Source organism: Elaeis guineensis, chromosome 8 (genome assembly GCF_000442705.2).
Source record: "Elaeis guineensis isolate ETL-2024a chromosome 8, EG11, whole genome shotgun sequence".
Classification (NCBI taxonomy): Eukaryota; Viridiplantae; Streptophyta; class Magnoliopsida; order Arecales; family Arecaceae; genus Elaeis; species Elaeis guineensis.
In genome coordinates, this window is record NC_026000.2 from 13,228,476 (window position 1) to 13,251,774 (window position 23,299).

Consider the following 23,299-nt stretch of genomic DNA (forward strand, 5'->3'; position numbering starts at 1 on the left):
TCCATCGAGACTTGAGTCCTTGACCAAATTGGTATGCAGTATGGGAGACATGCTAAGTGTCAATATGCCAAATCAACCACTATATTGGGTGTACTAATATTGTACCAAGATGGTACCATTATGAGATGCAGTATTGTAATGGCGAACCTTGTTGCTGATAATATTTGATAAGAAATGATCATGGAAATCGGAATATGATGGATTAATTTTGGTTTTTTCACATTGCGAATTGAAAGGAAATAAATATGTGATTAAAAGAGAGGAAAAATGAAAAAATTAGAGGGCGAAAGAAGGGATGAATATCTTGTTAGGTTTTTCATTTTAAGCTCCAAATTATTTGGATGACCTCTTGTCTACGTATGGGTTAAGTTGAATTCCAGAAACATCAACAAAACCTAGAGCCTTCATAAAGTTATACAACCAAGTAGTTGATTGAAACAAACCCCAAATAAATTATAGTACATAATCTTTGTTCTTATTTATAGCTTATGCAAGATTTTCGTGTTTTTCAAAATTGTGTAATTCTATTATTTGAGGCAATACATTGTGATTTTTTCTAGTGGCAAGTGGCAATGGCAACCCATACTTCATCTTTTGCAGCAAGACCATTACCTCTAGGTGCCTTAGCCCGGGGATCTGAATCTAGTTATAGTTACTAAGTTGAGATTTCACTGTAAAGATTCTCAAATCTTAGTAAATCATATGTTGATGAAAAAAAAAGAGCTGATTTATATAGATGAGATAAGATTTGTCAGATACATGCATTCTCTATGGTCATGTTTGTAATTGAAATAAGTTAACCCAGGGTAAATTGGTTAACTCACTCGTATTTAATCTGGAATAAACTACATTAACGTACATGGTGGAGAAATTTATTCCTAGGATAAGTGGTGTAAGTGGGTGTTAGGTAAAATGTTTTATACCTATTTTCTGCAAGTACTTGTTTTGCCCTTCTGAAAAAGTGGTTAAACTAAGTGCCTCATTGATTGTTGGGCTGAAAAAGGGTGGTGGAATAACTGGTTTAAATAACTTTACTCCCTTTCTACTCCAAACATAGCCTGTGTGTGTCTCCTATATATCCTTCACTCGAATGCTACTTGGAAATCATCTCCATCCTTTGTCCATTTCAACATCTTATACTAAAGTGTTATATGCACCTAATTTGGTCTATATTTTTAGTTTTTTCCTTCATGTTTTCTGATTTGTAGATATCCTTCTTTTTCCTCCTAAGCCCATTGTATTGGACTGTCTGCTGCTTGTCAACCTTGTCTGCTGACATGTTATACATTAGCCCTCTACACTACTTCCTCACTTGAGTAGGATTGTTTCCCTACTTGCTGCTTTTTAATCTGTAGTGTTGCTTAACTTTGCATGGTATAGAAAAATCTCTAGCTAATGCTATATTAATGTGCCACCTAATGCCACATAATACGAGGTAAAATTTATAGATTGATTTCTATGATCAAGTTATTTCTAAAGGATGCAGTATTTAAAATTCTTGAGTCCTAAAGTTTGACTGCCGAAGGATAATGAAAAATTTCCAATGTGCGCTTCTTTGTGCTGGTATTCTGCATATATAATTGTCACTATTTAGTTTAGCTTTGCATTACTTCCTTGTCTGCCCTTCATTTCTTTTTTCTTTACACACACACATATATATATTTGAACTTTTAATATAAGAAATTAGGCATGAAATGTTTTTTTTTTTAAATGTAAAGTAGTTGTAATTTGTAAAGACATGAAGAGCTTAAAAAAATATTTGAATTTGCTGCAAATACGCCCTTGAATGCTAAATGGTGGATTCTTGATGTGGGTATATTTTAACATCCTGATCTTTGGGTCCACATAACAATGCTTAGATGTGTTTGATTGTTCCAATTGCTGACAGTTAGGTACCCTGTGCAGGCTTCTGACTGCTGAAGTGGCTTGGCCTTTTCCATTAATCATTTATGTTGGGATCATTCTCTCTACTTTAGGTGCAGCACTTCAGAGTTTGACAGGGGCCCCCCGCTTGCTCGCTGCTATAGCGAATGATGACATTCTTCCTGTTCTTAATTATTTTAAGGTCACAGAAGGGGGTGAACCTCATCTTGCAACTCTTTTTACAGCCTTCATTTGTGTTGGGTGTGTTGTGATTGGGAATTTGGACCTAATCACACCTACTATAACAATGTTTTTCCTTTTATGCTATGCGGGGGTGAATTTATCTTGTTTTCTTCTGGATCTTCTTGATGCTCCTAGCTGGCGTCCTCGATGGAAATTTCACCATTGGAGCCTTTCACTTCTTGGAGCATCACTTTGTATTGGTATGGCACCCTTGTCCTCTTCTATGTTGTTTTTCAATAAAGCATTTTTTCCCTTCCATCAATCTGGAAGCTGAAACATGTTCAAGTTATATTCCTTGCAGAAATGTGCACTATGTAACCAATTTCACATTATGTTCTGCATGTGTATGACTAAAGTTTTAAATCCCATGGGATGGGGCTGTTCCGATTTTTTCATGGAATGGAATGTGCCACCGTTTTGCCCTATCCTGACACTTAAGACAAGGGATGTTTCAAGATGTCCCGATTGGGATGCTGGGACGTTAGCAGGAAGGCCTTGTACACATGAGATGGTATCCCATCCTGATGTCCCATGGGATGTCTCGTCGAGACCTAAATCCTTATGTACGAATGTAATCATTGCTAGGAGTGAGTCTTGATTAAGGATTATGGTTCAGCTAGTTGGCTATTTGCGACTTTGAGGCCATGGGACTGACCTCAGATCTGCATCAATGACTACGAGAACAATAGCAGCAACTGAAAGAGAAAATACCCTCAGCACCCTCCTAAAAGAAAATGTAAGTGGCATCAGTGTGTTATAGGGCTTTGATTCGAATACTTTTCTGGTCTTTGTGCTTATCCTTGATGATATGTCATGGTCCAAGCTTGATGAAACTAAATTTTGGTTTTGATTGGTAACTTGAGCATAATTGAGGCATGATGTTCTTTCTATGTTGATGTAATTCTATCCACATGTATTTTTGAGATGGTTGGTATGTTGGGGAGTTATTAAGTAAATCAGCCCCTGCAAATGTGGATCCAGAGAACTCTGCACTTCATGATGGTGCTGTTTTGGCGACATATAGCTCCTGTATTTAAAGACTTCATCAACGTGAAAAAGGAGGGGTGAAGTCACAAGTTTTTTTATTTTTGAGGGGTGATAGGTGCGTGAGAATGCTTTCCATGTCAAACCAAACTAAAGACTTGTGTTGATCCAACTTTGGTGACTTTGTGGATGGCCACTCAATGTCTTGATTAATTCTTGGCACTGACCATTTTTATCAATATGATGAGGATAGATGATGTGGGTGCAGTCTTGCAAGATTTCATGGGGTTCATGTGATTTAATGCAATGATACTGATTTACAGTATAAGGTTGGCTCAATCTTGGCTAGTACCTGAAGTTTTCATGAAAACTGAGCTGAGGATAACAATCTAGAGTTTTTGTACCTTGTAACTTAGAAAATGGATTTTTTTTTTTTTTTTTGTCATAACAAAAAGTTGACTATGCATTGCTTATTTTGGATGAAGTGATGTTCATTTTGCTGAAAACAAATGAAACAAGCAGAAATTTATAACTTCATTTTCTGTTCTTTTCTTTTTTTGAAAAAAAAAAGGGATAATGTTGTTTGCTTAAAATTTGATTCATCCATATGAAAGAAAGCAGCCTGAAGGAAATTGACTGATCTTCATAGTTAAAAGATGGTTTTGGTTTAATTGGAGCAGTTTCCAATATCGTGTGGCTTTTCTTTTGATAAATAAAAATGAGGTGGGTTTTGGTTATCAAGGTATTGCATCCTTAGTAAAATTTGGGTGGATTAACACCCTCCATTCCCTTAATAAAAAAAAAAAAAAAAACAAAAGAGTATCAGGGTATTGCAAGTTTGTCTGAAGTTAACCATCTGTGAGTGTTGACTTTGTGCAAGAACCAAAATGTCACCTTCATGTCTCAGTTGGATGATGTTTTCTTGTTTTCTTGGCTCGGTGAGTGTAACCTCTTTTCTTGTAATTATATAGGGCTCTCCTCCTGCCAACATCATATCGAGTTTCAATTTTTTCTTGATGATAAAGTGAAATCATAGAGACCTGAACCAGTTTGGTGAAGACAATATGGTTTATTTGGGGATTTGAACACTAAGCTTCTAATTTACTAATCAGACAATTACTTCAACTGTCTTTCTGCTTTCGAAAGGTAAAGAAAATGTGAAATGCTTCCTGGGCTATCTACTGACTTTTCAGTCTCAAGCAAGCTTGATTTGTCTGGCTTATAAACTGTCTGGTGTCAGAAAGGGTCAATATGCTATAAAATGAGGAAGTGTCTGGGAAATTCTTTGAAGAGACTGAAACTGCTTGCTCCAGGTTTTCCATGGTTCTTAATACTGCTGTGGAACCTTGAATTGACAGAATGTGCCGAAGGTGTATTTAGAAATGGTGAAAGTTTGACTGTTATGAAATTAGTACCTAATGTTGATTAGAGTTTGATGTTGTCTTTTGAGTAATTAGCAGTATCCTTAAGATTTATCTGTGGGTTCTTAATTTGCACCAGACTTCTTCCACTGTCCCACCTTGGGGCCTTACTTTGTTTTGGATTCTGTAGTCTAATTTCATTACTGATCAGTTAAATAGATATACATGGAATTTTGTTGTTTGATTTACATTTTATGAATTATCTTTTGTTTATTTCAGTGATTATGTTCCTCATCTCGTGGACATTCACTGTGGTGTCTCTGGCCCTTGCTAGCCTTATATATTACTATGTGAGTTTAAAAGGGAAGGCAGGAGATTGGGGTGACGGGTTCAAGAGCGCATATTTTCAATTGGCCCTGAGAAGCCTTCGATCATTAGGAGGTATGCTTATATGTTGTTCGATCACCATTTGGCAGGAGTGCATATTCCAAATAATCATGGTAAAATGCATGGTGCACCATTATTTATGTATAATTGCTACGGCTAGTACTATCTAGAAATAGATGTGCCAATGTCAGTGAAATATTTGGAATCTGTGTAAAAGAAAAGGCAGTTTCGTGTCACAGCACAAAGTTATGTCATGTCCTTAAAGATCTATATGCTGAGTGTGCATTAATATTAAATGCACAAAGATTGGCTTAGAGGCACAAGTTGAGGATGAAATATGCTGATATTTATGCATATATAGTTAGTGGCATTCTTGGAAGGCTTCCTTGTAGACTTTCATCCATAACATCTCATTTGGCATATTTCAATGTAATATTGCATGAAAATCCATTTAAGGAGCTTATAAAATGAGTTGCTAAATAGGCACATAAGTATTGCTGTCAAGCTTGCCACCATTAGAACGTTACTTTATTTTCTACTGTTCCTCGGCCATTTAAGCACTGAGGACTTACTACGGTCAAATTATCTTACTGATATATTACCAGTGTGTTTTCTACAACATTAGAAACCATACTTTTTTTTCTCTCTCATCTTGGTAATTATTAATACTATGTACAGCACGCACATACTGTACAGTGGTGTCTGTAGTAATAACATAACTTCAGATAACATCATGTATACGTCAGAAGCATATACTAGCAAAAGATGTTTGGACGTGTAAGCTACATGCATACCCATCTCTGGCAGAACCATGTGAATGGCATCACACATCCTGTTTGTGGTGCCCTCCATAGTCCAACATGTATAATAATCTAGTTGCCCAAAGGACACCATTCTTTGCTAGTTAGGGCAAACCAGCTATACTGTTTGCTATGTGGCACTAGCAATCTTTTCATATAGACTTCCTTGGCAATGTACGGATGCATAAAAATTACACAAGCTGCTTGTAGGAAAGGTCCTTTTTGTAATGATTTTCTTCATTGCTCGTTTCTTGCAGCAAACCAAGTACATCCCAAAAACTGGTACCCTATCCCTCTCATTTTCTGCCGGCCATGGGGGAAGCTTCCAGAGAACGTTCCTTGTCATCCCAAGCTTGCTGACTTTGCTAACTGCATGAAGAAGAAAGGCCGTGGCATGTCAATCTTTGTCTCAATCATTGATGGAGACTATCATGAATTGGCTGAGGATGCCAAGACAGCTTGCCGTCAGCTAAGCACTTACATAGATTACAAGCGCTGTGAAGGTGTAGCTGAGATCATAGTTGCTCCCAACATGTCTGATGGTTTTCGTGGTATCGTCCAGACTATGGGACTGGGCAATCTAAAACCGAACATAATTGTCATGCGGTACCCAGAAATCTGGCGTCGTGAAAACCTCACTCAAATTCCTTCTACATTTGTCAGCATCATCAACGACTGTATCATCGCTAACAAGGCAGTTGTGATTGTCAAGGGCCTTGATGAATGGCCTGGTGAGTATCAGAGACAGTTTGGGACAATTGACCTCTATTGGATTGTGAGGGATGGGGGCCTAATGCTCCTGTTATCCCAGCTCCTGCTCACAAAGGCGAGCTTTGAAAGCTGTAAGATCCAAGTCTTCTGTATTGCTGAAGAGGACACAGAGGCTGAGGAGCTGAAGGCCGATGTGAAAAAGTTTCTGTATGATCTCCGAATGCAGGCTGAGGTAATTGTTGTGACAATGAGATCATGGGAGGCACACATGGAGAATGGGCCCCAACAGGAGGATTCAGTCGAAGCATTCACAAGTGCACAACGGCGGATCGCTGCATATCTTGCAGAAATGAAGGAGACAGCTCAGAAAGAAGGGAAGCCGCTGATGGCAGATGGAAAACCAGTTGTGGTTAACGAGCAGCAGGTTGATAAGTTCCTTTACACAACCCTGAAGTTAAATTCAACCATACTCAAATACTCACGGATGGCAGCGGTTGTTCTTGTTAGCCTCCCCCCTCCACCCTTGAACCACCCAGCATATTTCTATATGGAGTACATGGATCTACTGGTTGAGAATGTGCCAAGGATGTTGATAGTCAGGGGATACAGGAGAGACGTTGTTACCCTTTTCACGTAATTGAAGAAATCTTCGTTCCAGCTGAATGTTGTAATTCATTTTTTTTGTTTACTTCTATATTTTTCGCTTCTTTATTTCTTTTTTGCCCCCATACATGTTAAATTCATTCTTTATGTTCTCCTTCGTTGGGAATTTTTTTCCTATAAATCTCTTGAAAATAGATGATTTAGAAGAGCAATGGAAAAAAGGAAGTTCACTGAATTCACTAGTTTTTTTTTTTTTTTTGGATTGATTTGCAATGTGTTTGGGTTGCCTATCTCTGTCGTGGATTTGCTGAATGGATTATTGTTTTATGGATCTTGTAAATTGTCAGTGTGTGGAATCAGATGCCTCTAAGATTCAGGACATTAGTCCTGAGGTTAATGATTCTGAGTCTTAAAGAAATCAGAAGTGGCTCTAAAAATAACATTGAATTCAAAATGGAGACAATAAGCCATGAATTCATAACAAAAGATTGCTATTAAATTTGAAAAGTTTCCTTTACCATCATTAATGTAAGCATATTGCCAAATACCATGTCATCTTTAGTGTATTTCATTTTCAGAAAAGTTAGATAACATTTCATGAAAAAAAAAAAATGTTTCTATTTTGTTCTGCAAGATTTAACTAGGTTTTCAGGATAACCTTCAATTTGGTAAGAGATGCTTTTTAACAGCCACATCTCATACTATTGTTGGGATGCACAAGAATTTCATGCATGTATTTTAAAAATTTTATAGTAGAAAATATTAAATTAAACTATTTAATCTACAAATACATACATAAGATCTAATTTTAAAACTGCTATAAATGGATCCATGACATGAATTTATATGCATAAAAAATTAAATTTAAAATAACAAATATGTGAACAAAAAATCAGCATTTAGCAATAGATCTAATCTACTACTATTAGGGTTTCAAACCCAATACCTGAGCGTGGGTAGTCAAATTTCACGATTGAGAATGTGAATCTGAAATTTCTCTCTGATCGCTTGCAGCTGCACAAGCATCTGTTCTCTACGGATGGTCTACACGAAGCCTTCGGACCGATCAGCCCTCCGCGGGAGTGCTAGCTTGTGCCATCGGCTTCTAATGGCAAATCTGATTTGATCTCCTTCTTTGATTGCCTTGAATTTTTTCGATGTTGAAGATGGATAAGAGGAGGATATTGGATGGTGGAGAAAAAATAGATGAAGACACTCTTCTCTTTGATTTTTCCTTACTTAAAAATCCTAGAACAGTTTTAGGTCTCTCACCCAAGAGAAGATCGATCTCTTCCTTTGTTCATGTCAAAGAAGATAGAAGCCTACTCAAATTGTATGCCCCAAAAAAGGTATTCGGCCCCTCTTTCTCTCTGGTATCTCACGGTAAAAATCAAAGAGTGGTTGGCACACAAAAATGGGAGCTTTTTATGGTTGTCGTACAAATGGGATTAGATAGGATAAGGGCTGAAGTTTGTTGCAATTCAAACTATTTTGAATTTCAATTTAACTCCAATTTTTTCTCACCTTTATCTGACTTAAAGAGGGACCAATCAGAGAATTTGGATGTGAAAAACAATTAGGAACACTTCCTTTTGGTCGCACATAATAGGCACCTTCACAAGGAGCCAACGTATAGAAGGATAGGGATAGAATTTTTGGTTTAAATTCAAACCTTTTGAATTCAATTTAAAACTAACCAAATCCTATTCTTAATGGGTGACAAAAGAAGGGTTTTAGCATGGATTTTTAGTGCACAAACTAATTTGTGCGATGAAATAAGGTGTGGAGAGAAAGAAAGGCACAAGGGAGAGAGTTCCATTCATCTGGGACTCTGCTGAAGAGTCTTACTGAATGGGGACTTTGCTGAAAAGTCTCATTGGACTGGGACTCTATAATTAATGAAGAATTAATTAGTGATTATTTACATGATGAATTAGTCAATAATTGCCTTTTTATGTTTTAAACAACGATGCCCTTTAGGCCCTTTTTTTGTGGGTAATATTCGGGAAAATTTGGTCAACTCTCCTATTGACCAACTTAATTAATTTCTTATATTTTTGTAGATAGATAAATTATTTTTTTATAGATAGCATTTACCTATAAGGTTCATTTTTTATGGATAAAAATTTATTTGAAAATCTATATTTTTTTAGATAAATATTTTTCAAGCAATATTTAGATATGAAAATAATTTATCCATATTCTTTTACGCATAGAAAAGTGGCTTTAAATCTATTATCCATATTCTTTTGCATTATTATCTTTCTGGATAAGTTACTAAATTTTTTTTATATTTTTATAATATTTTTTATATTTTTTATATTTGAAAAAAGTGGATGATTGAGTTATTGGGTATTAAATGATAAAAGCATTGGAAATGAGAATAGGATATTTTAGAAATAAAATTAAATATCTATTTTACTGATTGACAGAAAAATGATTTAGCCACCCTCTAGGTGGATAATTTTTTTTTTCATCTCATGAGTAAATGCTATCCATAAAAAGTAACTTATCCATCTTAAAAAGCATAAGAATATGGATAAGTTGATCGATAAAAAAAGTTGACCAACTTTTCTATAATATTTATCCATAAAAGGATAGGTCTTAAAATAAAAAAAAAGTCTTATCCATTTAGGTGGTGGGTAAATCATTTTTTCATTAACTGAAAAAATAATATTTTTATTTTATTTTTGATATACTCCTAACTCCATAATAATAATAAAATAATAATAATATATAATACTATCTTATATAATATATTATTGTAATATAATACATCATAATATAATAAATATAATATATTATACTATATTATTATATATAATAATATTTATATAATAAAAGATAATATGAAAAATATAGATGGATCTTAGCAACTTATGTAGAAAATTACTAATGTAAAAGAATATAAATAATAAAATTTTGAATCATTTTTTAATGTATAAAAAAATATAAAAAAATTATTTTTCTATCTAAATGTTGAATGAAAAATATTTATACAAAAAAATAGATTTGTGAATAAATTTTTTATCCTTAAAAGGATGAACATTTTATGATTTTTTTCTCTAAGTGTGATGTATGATTAATTGTTCAAACTCAAGCTCCATGGGAGCTGGAGTTCCAATTTTTATAAGATGTGTCTATTTTTTTCTCTACCACTGTCTCTCTAGTTCATCTAGTGTCGGCTCTCGCATTTCCTTTTCTCTAATTGCTCGTTTTTTCCATTGCACGTGAAAGAGCCGAATGTTTCCCCACCTCCCAATACTTGGAATGTACGATACAAGAAACAGAGGGGTATGATAGTCCAACTCATTGTAATGAAATGTTTAAATTATTGTAATAAAAATAATTAAAAAATAATAATTATATGACTATACACTTATTAAATATTTTAAATAAGATTGCAGGATGGATTTTGGCAGATTATTTTTTAGATTGTATAAAATGCGAATGTTGGAAAGCTATTATTGTCTGTTGTACAAATACATGGATGTTATGATAGAATAATAGCTTGACAAGAGCTGTGTTAAATACACACGAATCATCTATACATACGTAACGTAACAAGGACCCTAAAACAATTACACTGATCCTATTAACATAATAATGCCCCGAGTATTTGAACTGTGTATAAGCTTTTTTTTCTTTCTTTTCTTTTTCTTTTTTTGTTTTTCGTTTTTCTTTTCGCTAATAAGACTAAGCCCCACCTTAGGTCCGCACGCATCAATCATGTTGTACGAAAACAAAAGAATTCGGACAGCATCGGGTATTCTCTACCCCAGCACAACTCTTTACGCCCAACGCGAGGATCTCTCGAGTACTACCAAGAGAGATGGGGGGACGGATAAAAATTAAAACAAGACATTAGACGGGCGGCGAAGCAGCCGTGGGACAAAGCTCCACCCCGAAGCAATGCAGGCGCTTCTGCTGCCGCCGCGGCCTGCGGTTCGGTCCGCTGGGCCGTTGGTGGCCTCCTCTTCGCCGCCTCCACTGCGCCGACCTAAAACCTTCATCACCACCCCCCTTCCCCCCCTCATCCCCTCTCTCTTCCAACGCCCCAATCTCTCTTTCTCTCCTTCGAGAGCCACCCTCTCCGCATCTTTTCTTCCCCTCTCTTTTGCCTCGGACGCATCGCCAATCCGCAAGCATGCGAGCGGGATCGCGGCGCGCGCGGCCGCTTCGTTTCCTTCTGCTGCTGCTGCTGACGGATCCGAGACGGCAAAGCTCGCGCAGGTTCATTCTATTCTCTTTTCTGTTCTCGAGTCTTGATGTGAGGGAATGGATTTTGAATCGTTTTAAGATTTCTTGGGTCCGCTGGGAGTTGATTTATTGGAAAAGATTTCGTTGGATATGGCTTCTTAGATTTTGTCGAGATCCATCTGTTTGCAATGGTTGGATGAATTGAATGAGAATGAAACGGGTATATGTTATAATGAGGTAAGCAGGTAAACATGAGCTTTTCTTTTGTTATTTCAGTATGAAACAATAGGTCAAAATTGTTTTAAGAATTATGGGGTGAAGCCCTAGGTTTTCAAATAGAAATAAGTAGTCGGACCAAAATAAATAAACTAAACACAACTTTGGCGGAAGTTTGGTCGCAGCATGGCTGCGGTAAGAGTTTAGGGACAGCATATCACCCAAATGAATATTTAAACAATCATAATTTATATTTGCAAAAGTGTAAAAATCAATTTGTAGGATTTTTTTCAAAGGGATGAAGTACGTCAGGTAAAGGGATGGCGCATCTCTAATTGTGAATAGAGTTGACAAATAAAGGTCACTTATATAAAATGGAAGATGTGAATTTGTGCTAAAACTTGGAGGGCAGTTGCATACATTAGACGAGGGCAACTGGTAGAACCAATAGAGCTAAAATAAGTTTGTTCGAAATGGCTTTGGCATGCGCAACAAACGTAGGCTACATACATAATACATCCCATTGAAGGGGGTTTCCTGAATAATGCCATGTTAGTTAAGAAAGACTGCTATCTGTTGGGAACTTCAAATATTTGGTTGTAAATAACAAGAATCATGTGGTAGAGCAATGGAACCACTCAATCTATAATCATCATTATCCCTTGATGGGCTAATATAATTCGTTCAAGGGAAAAACTCTAGTATGTACTGAGCCAAAAGTCTCTATTTATTGGTTAGTTTTGGCATGGCACAGTGTGCAGGCCACTTATTACCATGCCTTGTGCCAGCTGCACTTAAATTATTGATATGTACACATATGGAAAGCCAAACTCCAGTCCTGCAAAATGGTTCATTGCTGACATGGCATGGTGGAATTCTGTCAAACCTTTCGACTTTCTTAGAGAGAGATTGTTGTTCTAGTGATGTTTGGAATGACCAAACGCATATGTGCGATAAATAACAGCGAGACTCATAGATGGTCAACCAGCATATATGATGGAGATTCTGAGATTCTAATATTTCTATGTAAACCCCATATCAGACTGTTGGAGTGGAGTTAAGAGGTTGGATCACAAGCTGGCTGTGCTCTGATAGTCTGATTGAGAATCAACATAGTTGGCATGCAATGGGTACCATGTCAGTTGCTGATTGGCATGAGTGTGATCATTAACACTCATCTACTTTCTTTTGAGTGCCCTTTAAGGGCAGTTGCACTTACTACATGACAATAGTCATCTGTGTTTATCTAGGAGAGGGCTCTTTTCCCTCATATTCAGGATGCCATGTATTGTTCGTAATGTCCAATTATATTAACATGACATGACTTCGAGCCTCTAAATCTAAATTGAAATTATCAGTAATGTGGTTTGTTTGGATCTCCTTGTTTAGTTTATTGTCTCATCCACAATTCTTTTGTCATTATTTTTAAGTAAAATCAGTGGCCAAATGAGCAGGTCTCCAAGAGGTTAGAGAACACCTCTAGATATTTCAAGAGGTTGGGAAGTGCAGGATTTTGGGGGCAACTAGTGTGCACTGTTGTGGCAGCTGTAATTTTATCATTCTCTGCAGTTGTTACTGGGAAGATCACGTCACCGGTTACATTTTATACAACTGCTGGTGGTATTGCAGCAGCATTTGTGTCAGTCTTTTGGTCTTTTGGTTACATTCGTCTATCAGAAAAGCTTCGGAGAACAGCTAATGATCCTGCAAAGGTGATCTCTTCCTCCCCTCCCCCACCCCCTTCTTTTTCCCCTTCCTCTTTCCTTTTTACATCCATGCTATACACAAAAGCACAAATAGCCATCTAGCTTAACAACAAAAGCAAAGGAGCAATTAAAAATTACTTTTGTTCAGAATATGCTACTAGAAGTTCTTCATCTTTGAATAACAACAACATTGTTTCTTGAGTTGGAAATTATTAAATTCTGCAAGACTGCTCAACAAAGATCAGTCTGTATAGTGGAATATTCTCACATGCAATGCTCAGATATGGCACATGTGCCTTTGATTTATCTACATATATGATGTAGTTATGTTGATATGGTATTTTTATCATTTGTGAGATGGAAGGTGAAACAAAAGGAATTACTTTGCACATTCTTATATATTTTAAAACAGCATTTATATTGACTAATTAGTATTTCAATTATTGAATTGTGTGAAATAGCATGGAAGATTAAATTTAGATCGGAATGAAGAAATAAGATTTAATGTATATCATTCAATGTGTTACAATAAATAGGTGTGGGAACAATAATTGAGTATAGAATCAAAAAAAATTTGGCACATTTAATGATTCCTACTTCTAAGTGCAATTTTAGACCCTAGGATAAGGTATTGGTTTGACTGAGAGATTTAGTTGTCTCATAAATAATGAGCACCATAACTCTTACATGAGCATGTTTTCTTGAGTGAAGATGTGTTCTTCTAGTCCAAACTTCAAAATGTATTCTTCATTTAAGATATGTGACCTTTGGAGTACTATAAATCATTAGCTGAGATAGCCCCATATAATCAATGGGGATAGTTGCATGATTGGTCGAGTGATTTTATGAAAAGCTGCAGAGCAAGGTTTATATTGGCATCATAACCATCATGTAGTTTTTCTTTTGTTTTTGTTTTTTGTTCTTTTTTTGTTCCTTTTTTTTGTGTGTGTGTGTTGGGGGGGGGGGGGGGGGGCGCTGTTTGGGTGGTGTTGTGTGAGGGGAAGACTATCTTTTGTACTTCGCAGGTGCATATGACACATCGAGGCTGGGAATAAAAAAAAGACAACCAATGTGATAATAGGACATCCCCATGCAAAAAAGAAAAAGAAAAAACCTCTGATGAGGATGTTTTAGAGAAAAGTGGCATTTCACCCATCCAAATGAAAAATGAGACAGACTATTTATGGATAGTTGCTACATGGACGTTCTGATTCATTTTAGTTGCTACATGGACCTTCTGATTCATTTTTAGTTGCTCCATGGATGTTCTGTTACTATAAGAAATCCACTATTCCAGGTGTAGGTCCTGTACTTTTCTGATTAATCACCTGCTAAGAATATTGGGTAATCTCTGTTTAGCTTGTTAAACAGCTGAAGAGCTGCTGTTGTGGGGGAATTGGACTTACACATGGTTAGTCAACATAAGTGCATATGCCCAGAAGCTCAGGTAGCTCAGCATGAGAGGAAAACAAGATCTTTGTACTATCCCCCCCAAAAAAAAGGGAAAAAAAAAGATCTTTCTGCTGTATGTTTTGTTTTCTAGATCATTCATTGACCATGTCCATCCATTCAGTCATCTAGCTGATTTTTAGGTATAATATGTGTCTTGTGTTCTCCTCGTTATATGCAATCTAAACTTGTATATGCATTGGGAGCTTTCTTTCATGATAGTCTTTTGTATAGTCTAATACCTATAGGGGAGCTCTCTTTCATGAAACCTTTTACATAGTCCAGTACCTACAGGCTTTCATTTTCATTTAACCTAATTGTATAGACAACTTTGAGTGTTAGTGACCTTAACATGCAGAACATATTGTTAGGATTATCGTGTTGTACAAAGCAACAGAAGTTGTAATCAATACACGAGCTACCAAGCTATCAAAATGATGTGGCAAATATAGGATATATGACAGTAAATCCTACCGATTAAAAGAAGATGAAACCTTGAAATGATGATGGTTACACTATCACAAAAAGAAGAGGGGAAAATAAAGTTGGTTGGATCAGTCATGCATTTCTGATAAGGGGCATAAACATTGTTTAGAGCGAAGCTTAAGTGTCTCATGTACCTATTTCATTTTAGTTTTGGGAATAATGCATGGATGATTAGTTTGAAGGTTATCACTTATCATCAGTTCATTAGATATTTTTTTCCTTTGATAGAAGTAAAGCCACTCATTCTGTGCAATGGTTCAACTTACATATGAATAACTACGTCTGAATATTTTCTGTGATATTCTTCGGTTATCCTTTTTTACTTACTGATTAATCTTATAAACTCATGTGACTTGTTTTGCAGGCTCCTCCACGTGCTGACGTGGTAAAAAGCTTAAAAAATGGCATAGTGCTAAATCTTTTAGGAATGGGTGCTGCAATTCTCGGAATGCAAGCAACTGTTGGATTATTGGTTGCAAAGGCCCTTACCACATCGGCGATTCCATACTACCAGGGGATATCCCCTGGTCAGAGTCCTGTTTTGGCATTAGATGTATTCCTAGTGCAGGTATGCTGTCTACTGATGCTGTTTTTCATTCAATTACTGAGACCTTTTGGAAAAATTGTTTTAGCCATTTACTGTATGCTCTTTTTCATTCTGATTTTTCATGCTTTCAACATCTGGCCACAAAATTATTGATGATGTAAATGGGACTTTTCAATCATACACCATTGGATTGTGAAGTCAATGACATATGTCCTATGTTTGGATACCCAGAGACCTCATGTGCAATGTCAGACTCAATATTATAAAGTTTATAGATACATAAATTAATGCTTAGTTGTGTTAAATGTTGGAGAACTACATGCTTGTCCATGTATAGATTTAACACATATACAACTAGATGTTTTTTTTTCTTTGTTGGGTATTACCTTTTCCTTTTGCCAAACCATAAGTAATACTCTTTTATATACAGTTTTAGTATGTGTCTTGTGAATATTAAGGTACTCAATATGTAGACTTTGCTTAAATTTCAGCATGTACAGCACTAAACCTAGAGCTTCTACATGGGAAAATAGCTTGCAGGAATGGGTCTCAGTAAGGTGTGCATGTTGATCATGTTAGATTATTAGTAAATGTGGAATATTACAAAAGTGAGATTCCATTTTCATTAGCCATAAGATGATTAACCACAAAAAGGGGTGCTAAACTTACACCTAATCTACAAGTTTATCATCTTTTATGGCCCGTGGTCACCTTCCATAAATGTTTAGCTATCCAAATTTTAATGTTGAGTGTCCAGTTGATTATTTTCTATAAACTTGAGTCTTTAACCTCATAACAAACCATTTTTTCCGTGAATCTTTTGGATTAGTCATTCTATGGAATAGTATTAGATAATTGCAATGCATGCACTTCAATTTAGTGTACAAATGGTTAATAGTAGTTACATGGATATCATAGACTTGCCTTTTAACAGATAAAATATTGTTAAAATACATTCTCTTTTTAATCAGTTTCATTTCCTTCTTGTGTTTCTTTCACTTGAAGATGTTAAGAAAGGTAGGAATGGGATAGCTCCATTGCCCAATGGAGAAAATTAGTCTTCCTAAATTTTGGATGTTATATATCAATGTGTTAAAACCTGGGCCAGGCTGGCCGGTTGAACTGGTTGAACCATCAACTTGTTAGGTCTATGGTTTGGTAGGCCCATAAACCCAATCCATCCCAAAATTTGATTTAATTTTTAGGAATCATGTGAAGCATCTATTTAACTAGCAATTCATTCGAACCAGAATTAGTGCAGATTTTAAAATAGCATATTAAAATGGGTTCATATGGGAATTGGGGCAAGTGGATGATCGAATAGAAGGGATTTCTCTTCCTCTCCATGATCTCTTCCTCTTTTTCTGTGCAGACAACAGATGGTGGGGAGTGCACGGTCAACGATAGGTGGATGGCCGAGTTACCTCTCTATCTCTCTCTAACTGGGACATCGACGGGCAGTGGCAGCACTCTCCTTTCTTTCTCTCTCCCCCCTAACACTCCTATCTCTCACCACGCTGTCCACACTCTTTCGCACACCTTTGGCAGGCCTAAAGTTGGCAGCCTTCCTTAGCTTCCCCCTCTGTCTGTCTCTATCTCCTACCTCCCCCCTCCATCCTTCGGGCAACAGGTCCATTGCATCTCTTAGTTAGATTTCATTCATATAGTTGCAAGGCAGTTAATGTAGGGATGGAAATGGGCTAAATGGGGTTGGGCCACACCCCTGCCCGAGCTTGGCTCAAATTTTATTGGGGCTCTAGGTCATCCTTAGGCCTATAACTTTTTGGAAAACCCAAGCTCGAACCAAACTCGAGCCTGATCGGCCTTCTTCCTCTTGCCAGAACCAATCCCCCATCCCTTTCGCTTTTTCCTTGGCACCTTGCAACCTCTTTCTCGGGAGGTTGTCGGTTGCCAACGAGGACCCCATCCCCGCCACCTGGCCACAAAGCCCTAAAGGCTCGATGAGCACGCACCACTCATGCCAGCACCGATGATAGGGTTCCAAATAAAGGGAGAACAATTAGGGAGAGGGGCCCGAACCCGATCAGGCTTCTTCCCCTTGCCAATACCGATCCCCCTCCCCTTCCACTTCTTCTTCCTCGGCATGTTGCCCCTTAGATTGTTCAGCCTTAGGAGGCTGACCATCTCCAACGAGGACCCATCTCGCTACTAGATTGTACGAAGGCCTAAAGGCTCCATGAGCACATGCTACCGATGCTGGTGCTAGCGGTGATTGGGTTCTAGAGAGGGGGAGGATGACAAGGGAGAGGGGTCGGGGGATGGGGCCTTGAGGGAGGGTCTAAGGCTTGAGCTTTTGGAGACAAGAGCGAGACGGAAAAAGGAGGATGGTTAGGTGGGTTTTGGGAGTTGGGGGCCAACTAGCCAAGGAAAGCTAAAGCCTTGCTCAGGCTCATGTCGGATCTTATTCGGGCTCAAGCTCAAGTCAGGCCAATGATAAACCCGAGCCTAGTCTAAAAATCAAATGAGCTCTATATTTAAGCTGAAATCTAGTTTGAAATCTTTCGATCTAACCCACAACCTAGTCCAATGGGCTTCAAGCTGGCAGGAGCCCATTTCCAGTCCTAACCCTCTGTTTGGTACGAAGGATGGGTGGATGAGAGAGAGGATAGATGGAAGATCCATATATCCTTTCATATATTTGATGAAACATAAAAGGATGGATGAAAATGATTTCCTCTATTTGGTATAGGAGAAATTAAAGGATGGATGATATTTATATAACATTTTTACTAGACTATCCTTTGATAAAAATATTACTATTATCAATTTATAACATCTATCTATACCAAAGAAGTAAATAATGTATAAACTTGTAATCTTTATAATCTATTATATAAAAAATTATATAAATATTTAAATTTAATTTAATACATATTTTTATAAGTTAATTATTAATAAATTGATTATATATATTAATTATATAAATAAATAAATAATTTATTATTTAATATTAATAGTTAATTAATATTATAAAAATAGTTAATTAAAAAATAATAAATAAAAATAAAAAAATAGAAGATAATACTAATTATTTAATTGTAAGTATAGAAATTATATACTAGAATTAAAATAATTAGTAATAAAATTTGATAGTATATGGTTAACGGTACGTATAAAAGTATGAATGAAAAAGTGAAGAAATATTATAGTTTTATCAAAAAAAATAATGAGAGAATTTTTGTCAATGCCAAAATCTATTCATCAATGCTCTATCCATCCATCCTTGCATCCTCCCAAATTAGGAGGATGTAAATTGGTGGATCAGGATGGATAGACAACCCCTCCTTTTCATCCATCTTCTCCGTAACTTTTTGAACTAAACGGTGGATGAAGGCCATCCATCATTCTAACCTCATCTATCCACCCTCTCATGACCTAGCCAAACACAGGGTAAGTGAATGATTTTTGGCAAATTGATGGCTTTGACATAAATTTATATTTGAAATTGCTAAAATAGTTTCTTTTCTACTTTTCGTATAGCTTAGTCTTGGAGAGCGATGTTATGCATTGTTTGTAAGGATATATGATTATAGAGATAGAATGTAGTTAGAATTGTTAGAACTTAGTAAAAATGCTAACAAATTTGGATGTTTTAGATTTTTCTGTATATATTTATAATTTTATCTACTAATTATATATATTTATATGTTTATTATGTTATCATGAACTCATGGTTCAATTCTGGTTAACCCAAGGTTAACTGATGATTGATGACCTATGACCCAGTCCCTTTTCAAGTTAAAATGAACAGATCAGGTTCTAAAACATTGATATACATGCTGCATTGAGAGGCACATCTACCACTCAGCTGGTGGAGTTTCATGTGCATCTCAAGGTGACAAGGCATCTTTGGTCAGCGGACACCACCAGCATGGTTGGAAAAAACAAATGTGTTTGTACTAAAGTAGATGGAGAAATAAACCCAATGTTATAAAGTATACATAACTAACTGATGACTTAATTTTCTTGATGTAGAACTGAAAAGAGCTGCCCATTTCCTTCTCATTCTTCAAGAAATTCCGTCTAACTTTTCACTCGGTGATAAAGATTAAAGGGCATCCCGGTGCGCGAGGCTCCCACCACTATGGAGTATAGGGAGAGTCAGATGGATGCAACCTTACGTCTATGTGTAGAGAGACCTTTTCCATGTTTCGAACCCGAGACATGCAGGTCAAAATGGATCAACCTTGTGGCCTGCCCTCTCAACGAATAAATATTATCACAAAATTTTATCACAAAGTTCCACGAACTCTTATATTTGCTCCTTTGTCTTTTAGTTGCACTGGGCATGAAGCTAGAGTCAAATTTCCACAATCAATCATCAATAATCTTCATTATCCAAAGTATAATAGACAAATATATAGCTCACATAGAGGTAAAATGTCATTCTCTGGTTAACTACCCTTTGTAGGTTGCTATCCACAGAAACAAAACAAAAGAAAAAGAAAAAGGTAGGCAGCACATCTGGACAATAACCATCTGTCGTGATAAGGATAACAAAATTGTGATAGTTTAATCCACTCTTTCATGGTGAAAGTTACCTTTGTTATCTATTATGGTCTCTTGTTATGGTGCTCTCAGATCAGGTATTTTCCACCAAAGTTTTCATTGCATTTGCAAGGTTGCACTCCATTTTTTTCTATCTCTATTAATAAATAATAATTGGACTTGCATGATGATGCCATTGTACACACTTTAGCTTTTCTTTGGGGGGTTATAGTACACACTTTGGCTTTTACTTACTAAGTTTCCATGGCCATCTGTTTTTGCTTCTTATAAGAATTTTTATCTGAAGATAATGCATATTGCATTAGGTTTTCTAAATGTCCATCTTTTATTCCATCTAATTGTCTTTAAGCATCTATCTCTGAATCCGATTAACCTATATGATCTCATTGAGACTCACTACTTTCATGTTTTTTATTGGTTTTACAGGCCTCAGCCAACACCATCCTTTCGCATTTCTTGGGGCTTGCATTCTCATTAGAACTGCTGCGATCAGTCACGTTACCGTATGTGGAAGCTGTTCCTGTCCCAAAGCCTGCATAGCCTGATTCCGAATTCAATAAAATCTGTTTTGCCATTCTGTAGCTGCCCTTGTTTCCTTTTCCTTTTGAGTCAAGCCACTTTTGGTTGCCTCTTGCAAATCGAGGGAAACATTCTAGGGTCCATGGTGCCTATACTCAATATTTGCAATTGAGCAAGGTGAGTTAGATCCAGAAGGGTATTCTGTTGTGTGAACTAAGCTAGAAGCCAATAATATCTATAGCTTGATTTGCTTCATAATTTGAGTGGACACCCAAAAAATGACTGAGACAAGGTGTGGAAGTACTTCTAGGAGAATCTTATTTTTTCTCTCTTTTCGATGTTGTTTCATGTATCTTCTGTTTCATGGAGATAGAAAAGTTGTGCATTGTTGTAATACTACTTGATGGTTCAGCTGGAATGTTTTCAACGACTGTGAGGCAAATGGTTGGCATTGGGTGAATGAAATATTTGCCCATCCAACCTGGCCATCCAGGCATGTGGTCCTCCCCAGTGCAGCTGATCTGTACTCGCTGAAGCTCTGAAGACAGGTAAATCTTCCTTATGAGGACTCTGAATGTTAGCAATGATATCTAAAGAGTAACAAGCAAGACTTGTTATGTAAGAATCTTGAGTACTTTATCCAAATGATATAAATATAATTTTTTTTTATCTAAATGATGTAGATTCGAACTTATTTATCAAACTAATACAAAAACTAAAAGTGCCATTTGGAATGACGTTTTCTCTCTGAGAAAACGTCAAGCCAAACGGTGCTTTCTGCCCAATGAGACTAACCCTCTCCAGCCTACGTGGAACCAAAAAAAAAAAAATGGAAGCGCCATCACAATGGCGCTTTTAAAGTAACTTTCCTACTCCGTCTTCTCCTTTCCATCTGATGCCAACTCTGCACCCCCATACCCCACCTCAATGGTGTTTTTTTTTTTTTTTTTTTTGTTTAGGTTCCACGTAGAATGTGGAGGGTTGGATTGATTGGACAGAAAGCACCATTTGGAATCACGTTTTTTCAAAAAAAAAAAGTCATTTTAAATGGTGCTTTTAGTTTTTATATTAATTTGATAAATAAGTTCGAATGTGCATGATTTGAATAAAAAAATTTTATATTTATATCATTTGGATAAAATACTCTAAGAATCTTGTTGAGCTGTCACGTCTTATCCAAATCTGCTCTATAGCCACCACATACTAGCTGAATTTTTGGGTCTCAAGTATGCTTGTAAGGGTACATTGTAGCTCACTATTGTTTGCTGTAATAACGGGCTTGCATGTTTCCCAGATGTTCACGTCATTTCCAGCCATGTGTGGAGCAAAAATCAAGCATAGCTGGGAAATTTTACTAAACTACAACTTGAATGGAGCAAGTGCTGTTGCATGCAATGCCAATTATCCTGGATCTCTAGCCCCCAGATTAATATGGGACTGCATGAGATTGTCTTATAATTTTCAGAGATCTTTATAAAATACTGTTTTTGTTAATTATGTGCAATGCTTTCACACCAAAATCATCCTGTTGTTCATATGCTCTGTGCTTAGCAAACGGTCGAATAGATTGCAGATTAACCTGTTCTATGTGCAAAGATGGATGTCGGTTATGGTAGTTTAATTTATCAACAAAAAGGCTACAAAGTTGAATGGTACAGGTGATGTAAATACATGGGATTATGATAAAGAAAAAAGGCGCAGAAATGGTTGAAGTCCAGAACCATTTTAAGAGCATGAGAGTTTCTTTGGCTGTAAAATCTCAGACTCCAACCGAGTATGCTGCATGTGAAATTGCAAAAAGCCCGTACTCAAATCGAAGACAGATTGCCATCAGGCCATGCAGCTTGCACAGCAAATAAAGAAGCTAAAGAAAAGGCCACCGGGTAAAAGTCTGCTTACCGACCAGGATTGAGCGGTGTATCTTGCTGGATAACAACTGAGCAACATGATCGAATGGCAGTAAAGAAATCATACTAACTCATCCAACGTGTATCACCAATCCCAAGGTTGGTGTCTGCAGTCCAAGGGGCTTGTTTCACCGTTCACTACCCTCTGCTGAAAGGGATGTGATATTCCGTCGTGTGAAATAGTGACCGTTTTGTTTTTTCCCCTGCTTGCTTTGAGATTACCCTTGCGGCCCTTTCTCGTATGATCGTTGGCGGTCTATCTGGCTGGAGTGTTCACCATCATCAAAGGAGATGTCGAGCAATCTAGAGGACCGCTCTAGGACCTCAAAGGTAGGTGATCGGTCGGAGTCGAGCTGGAAGAGGGTAGTGCAAGGGTGTACCATCTGGATCTCATCGGAGCCATCTTTGGAAGAGGTGGACGAGCTAATCCGATGGTTCCCGAAAGTCATCGAGTCCTTGGAGGAGATATCGAGGGAGAGTTTGGAGCATTGGGCGGTCACATTAGTGGTAGCGAGAAGTTTGGGCTAGCGAGTGGCATCGGAGCTGGTGGCTAAAGAATTTTGGCTCCAGACAGGATTGAAGAGATAGGTGGCAGCTTATGGGCTAGATAAGGGTTTCTTGCTCTTTTGGTTCAAGGAGGCCAAGGAGAGGGACCTAGTCCTTCATTGGCCGTGCGTCATTGCAGGCAGGTGCTGGCAATGGAGGTGTGGAGGTCGGAATTTTTTCTGATGAAGGAGGCTATCAGAACGGCCCTGCTTTGGGTCCATTTACCACGACTCCCAACGGA

At 37.1% G+C, this 23,299-nt stretch overlaps 2 protein-coding genes across 8 annotated transcripts in view; both read left to right on the forward strand.

The window, feature by feature from the left end:
* LOC105050164 (cation-chloride cotransporter 1) overlaps positions 1-7,188 on the forward strand; it is a 33,497-nt gene extending 26,309 nt beyond the window's left edge. For all 4 annotated transcript variants that reach the window (XM_010930074.4, XM_073242602.1, XM_073242603.1 and 1 more), the window contains 3 exons: positions 1,906-2,306; positions 4,731-4,892; positions 5,896-7,188. In XM_010930074.4, coding sequence (XP_010928376.1) covers positions 1,906-2,306; positions 4,731-4,892; positions 5,896-6,986 — 1,654 coding nt within the window. In that variant the 3' untranslated portion in view covers positions 6,987-7,188. The remainder of the gene's footprint in view (positions 1-1,905; positions 2,307-4,730; positions 4,893-5,895) is intronic.
* A 3,528-nt stretch (positions 7,189-10,716) lies between these two features.
* On the forward strand, positions 10,717-22,125 carry LOC105050165 (protein TIC 21, chloroplastic). 4 transcript variants are annotated; one of them, XM_010930075.4, is made up of 5 exons: positions 10,722-11,185; positions 12,808-13,080; positions 15,374-15,577; positions 20,513-21,153; positions 21,900-22,125. In XM_010930075.4, exons 1-4 carry the CDS (start codon positions 10,865-10,867, stop codon positions 20,624-20,626), a joined length of 912 nt encoding a protein of 303 aa, XP_010928377.1. In that variant the 5' UTR covers positions 10,722-10,864; the 3' UTR covers positions 20,627-21,153; positions 21,900-22,125. The 4 variants fall into 4 exon arrangements, with proteins under 4 accessions (XP_073118087.1, XP_073118088.1, XP_010928377.1 ...); XM_010930076.4 differs by having other exon boundaries at positions 10,726-11,185; positions 12,823-13,080; XM_073261986.1 differs by lacking the exons at positions 20,513-21,153; positions 21,900-22,125 and adding an exon at positions 16,929-17,161 and having other exon boundaries at positions 10,717-11,185.
* The last annotated feature ends 1,174 nt before the right edge of the window (positions 22,126-23,299 follow it).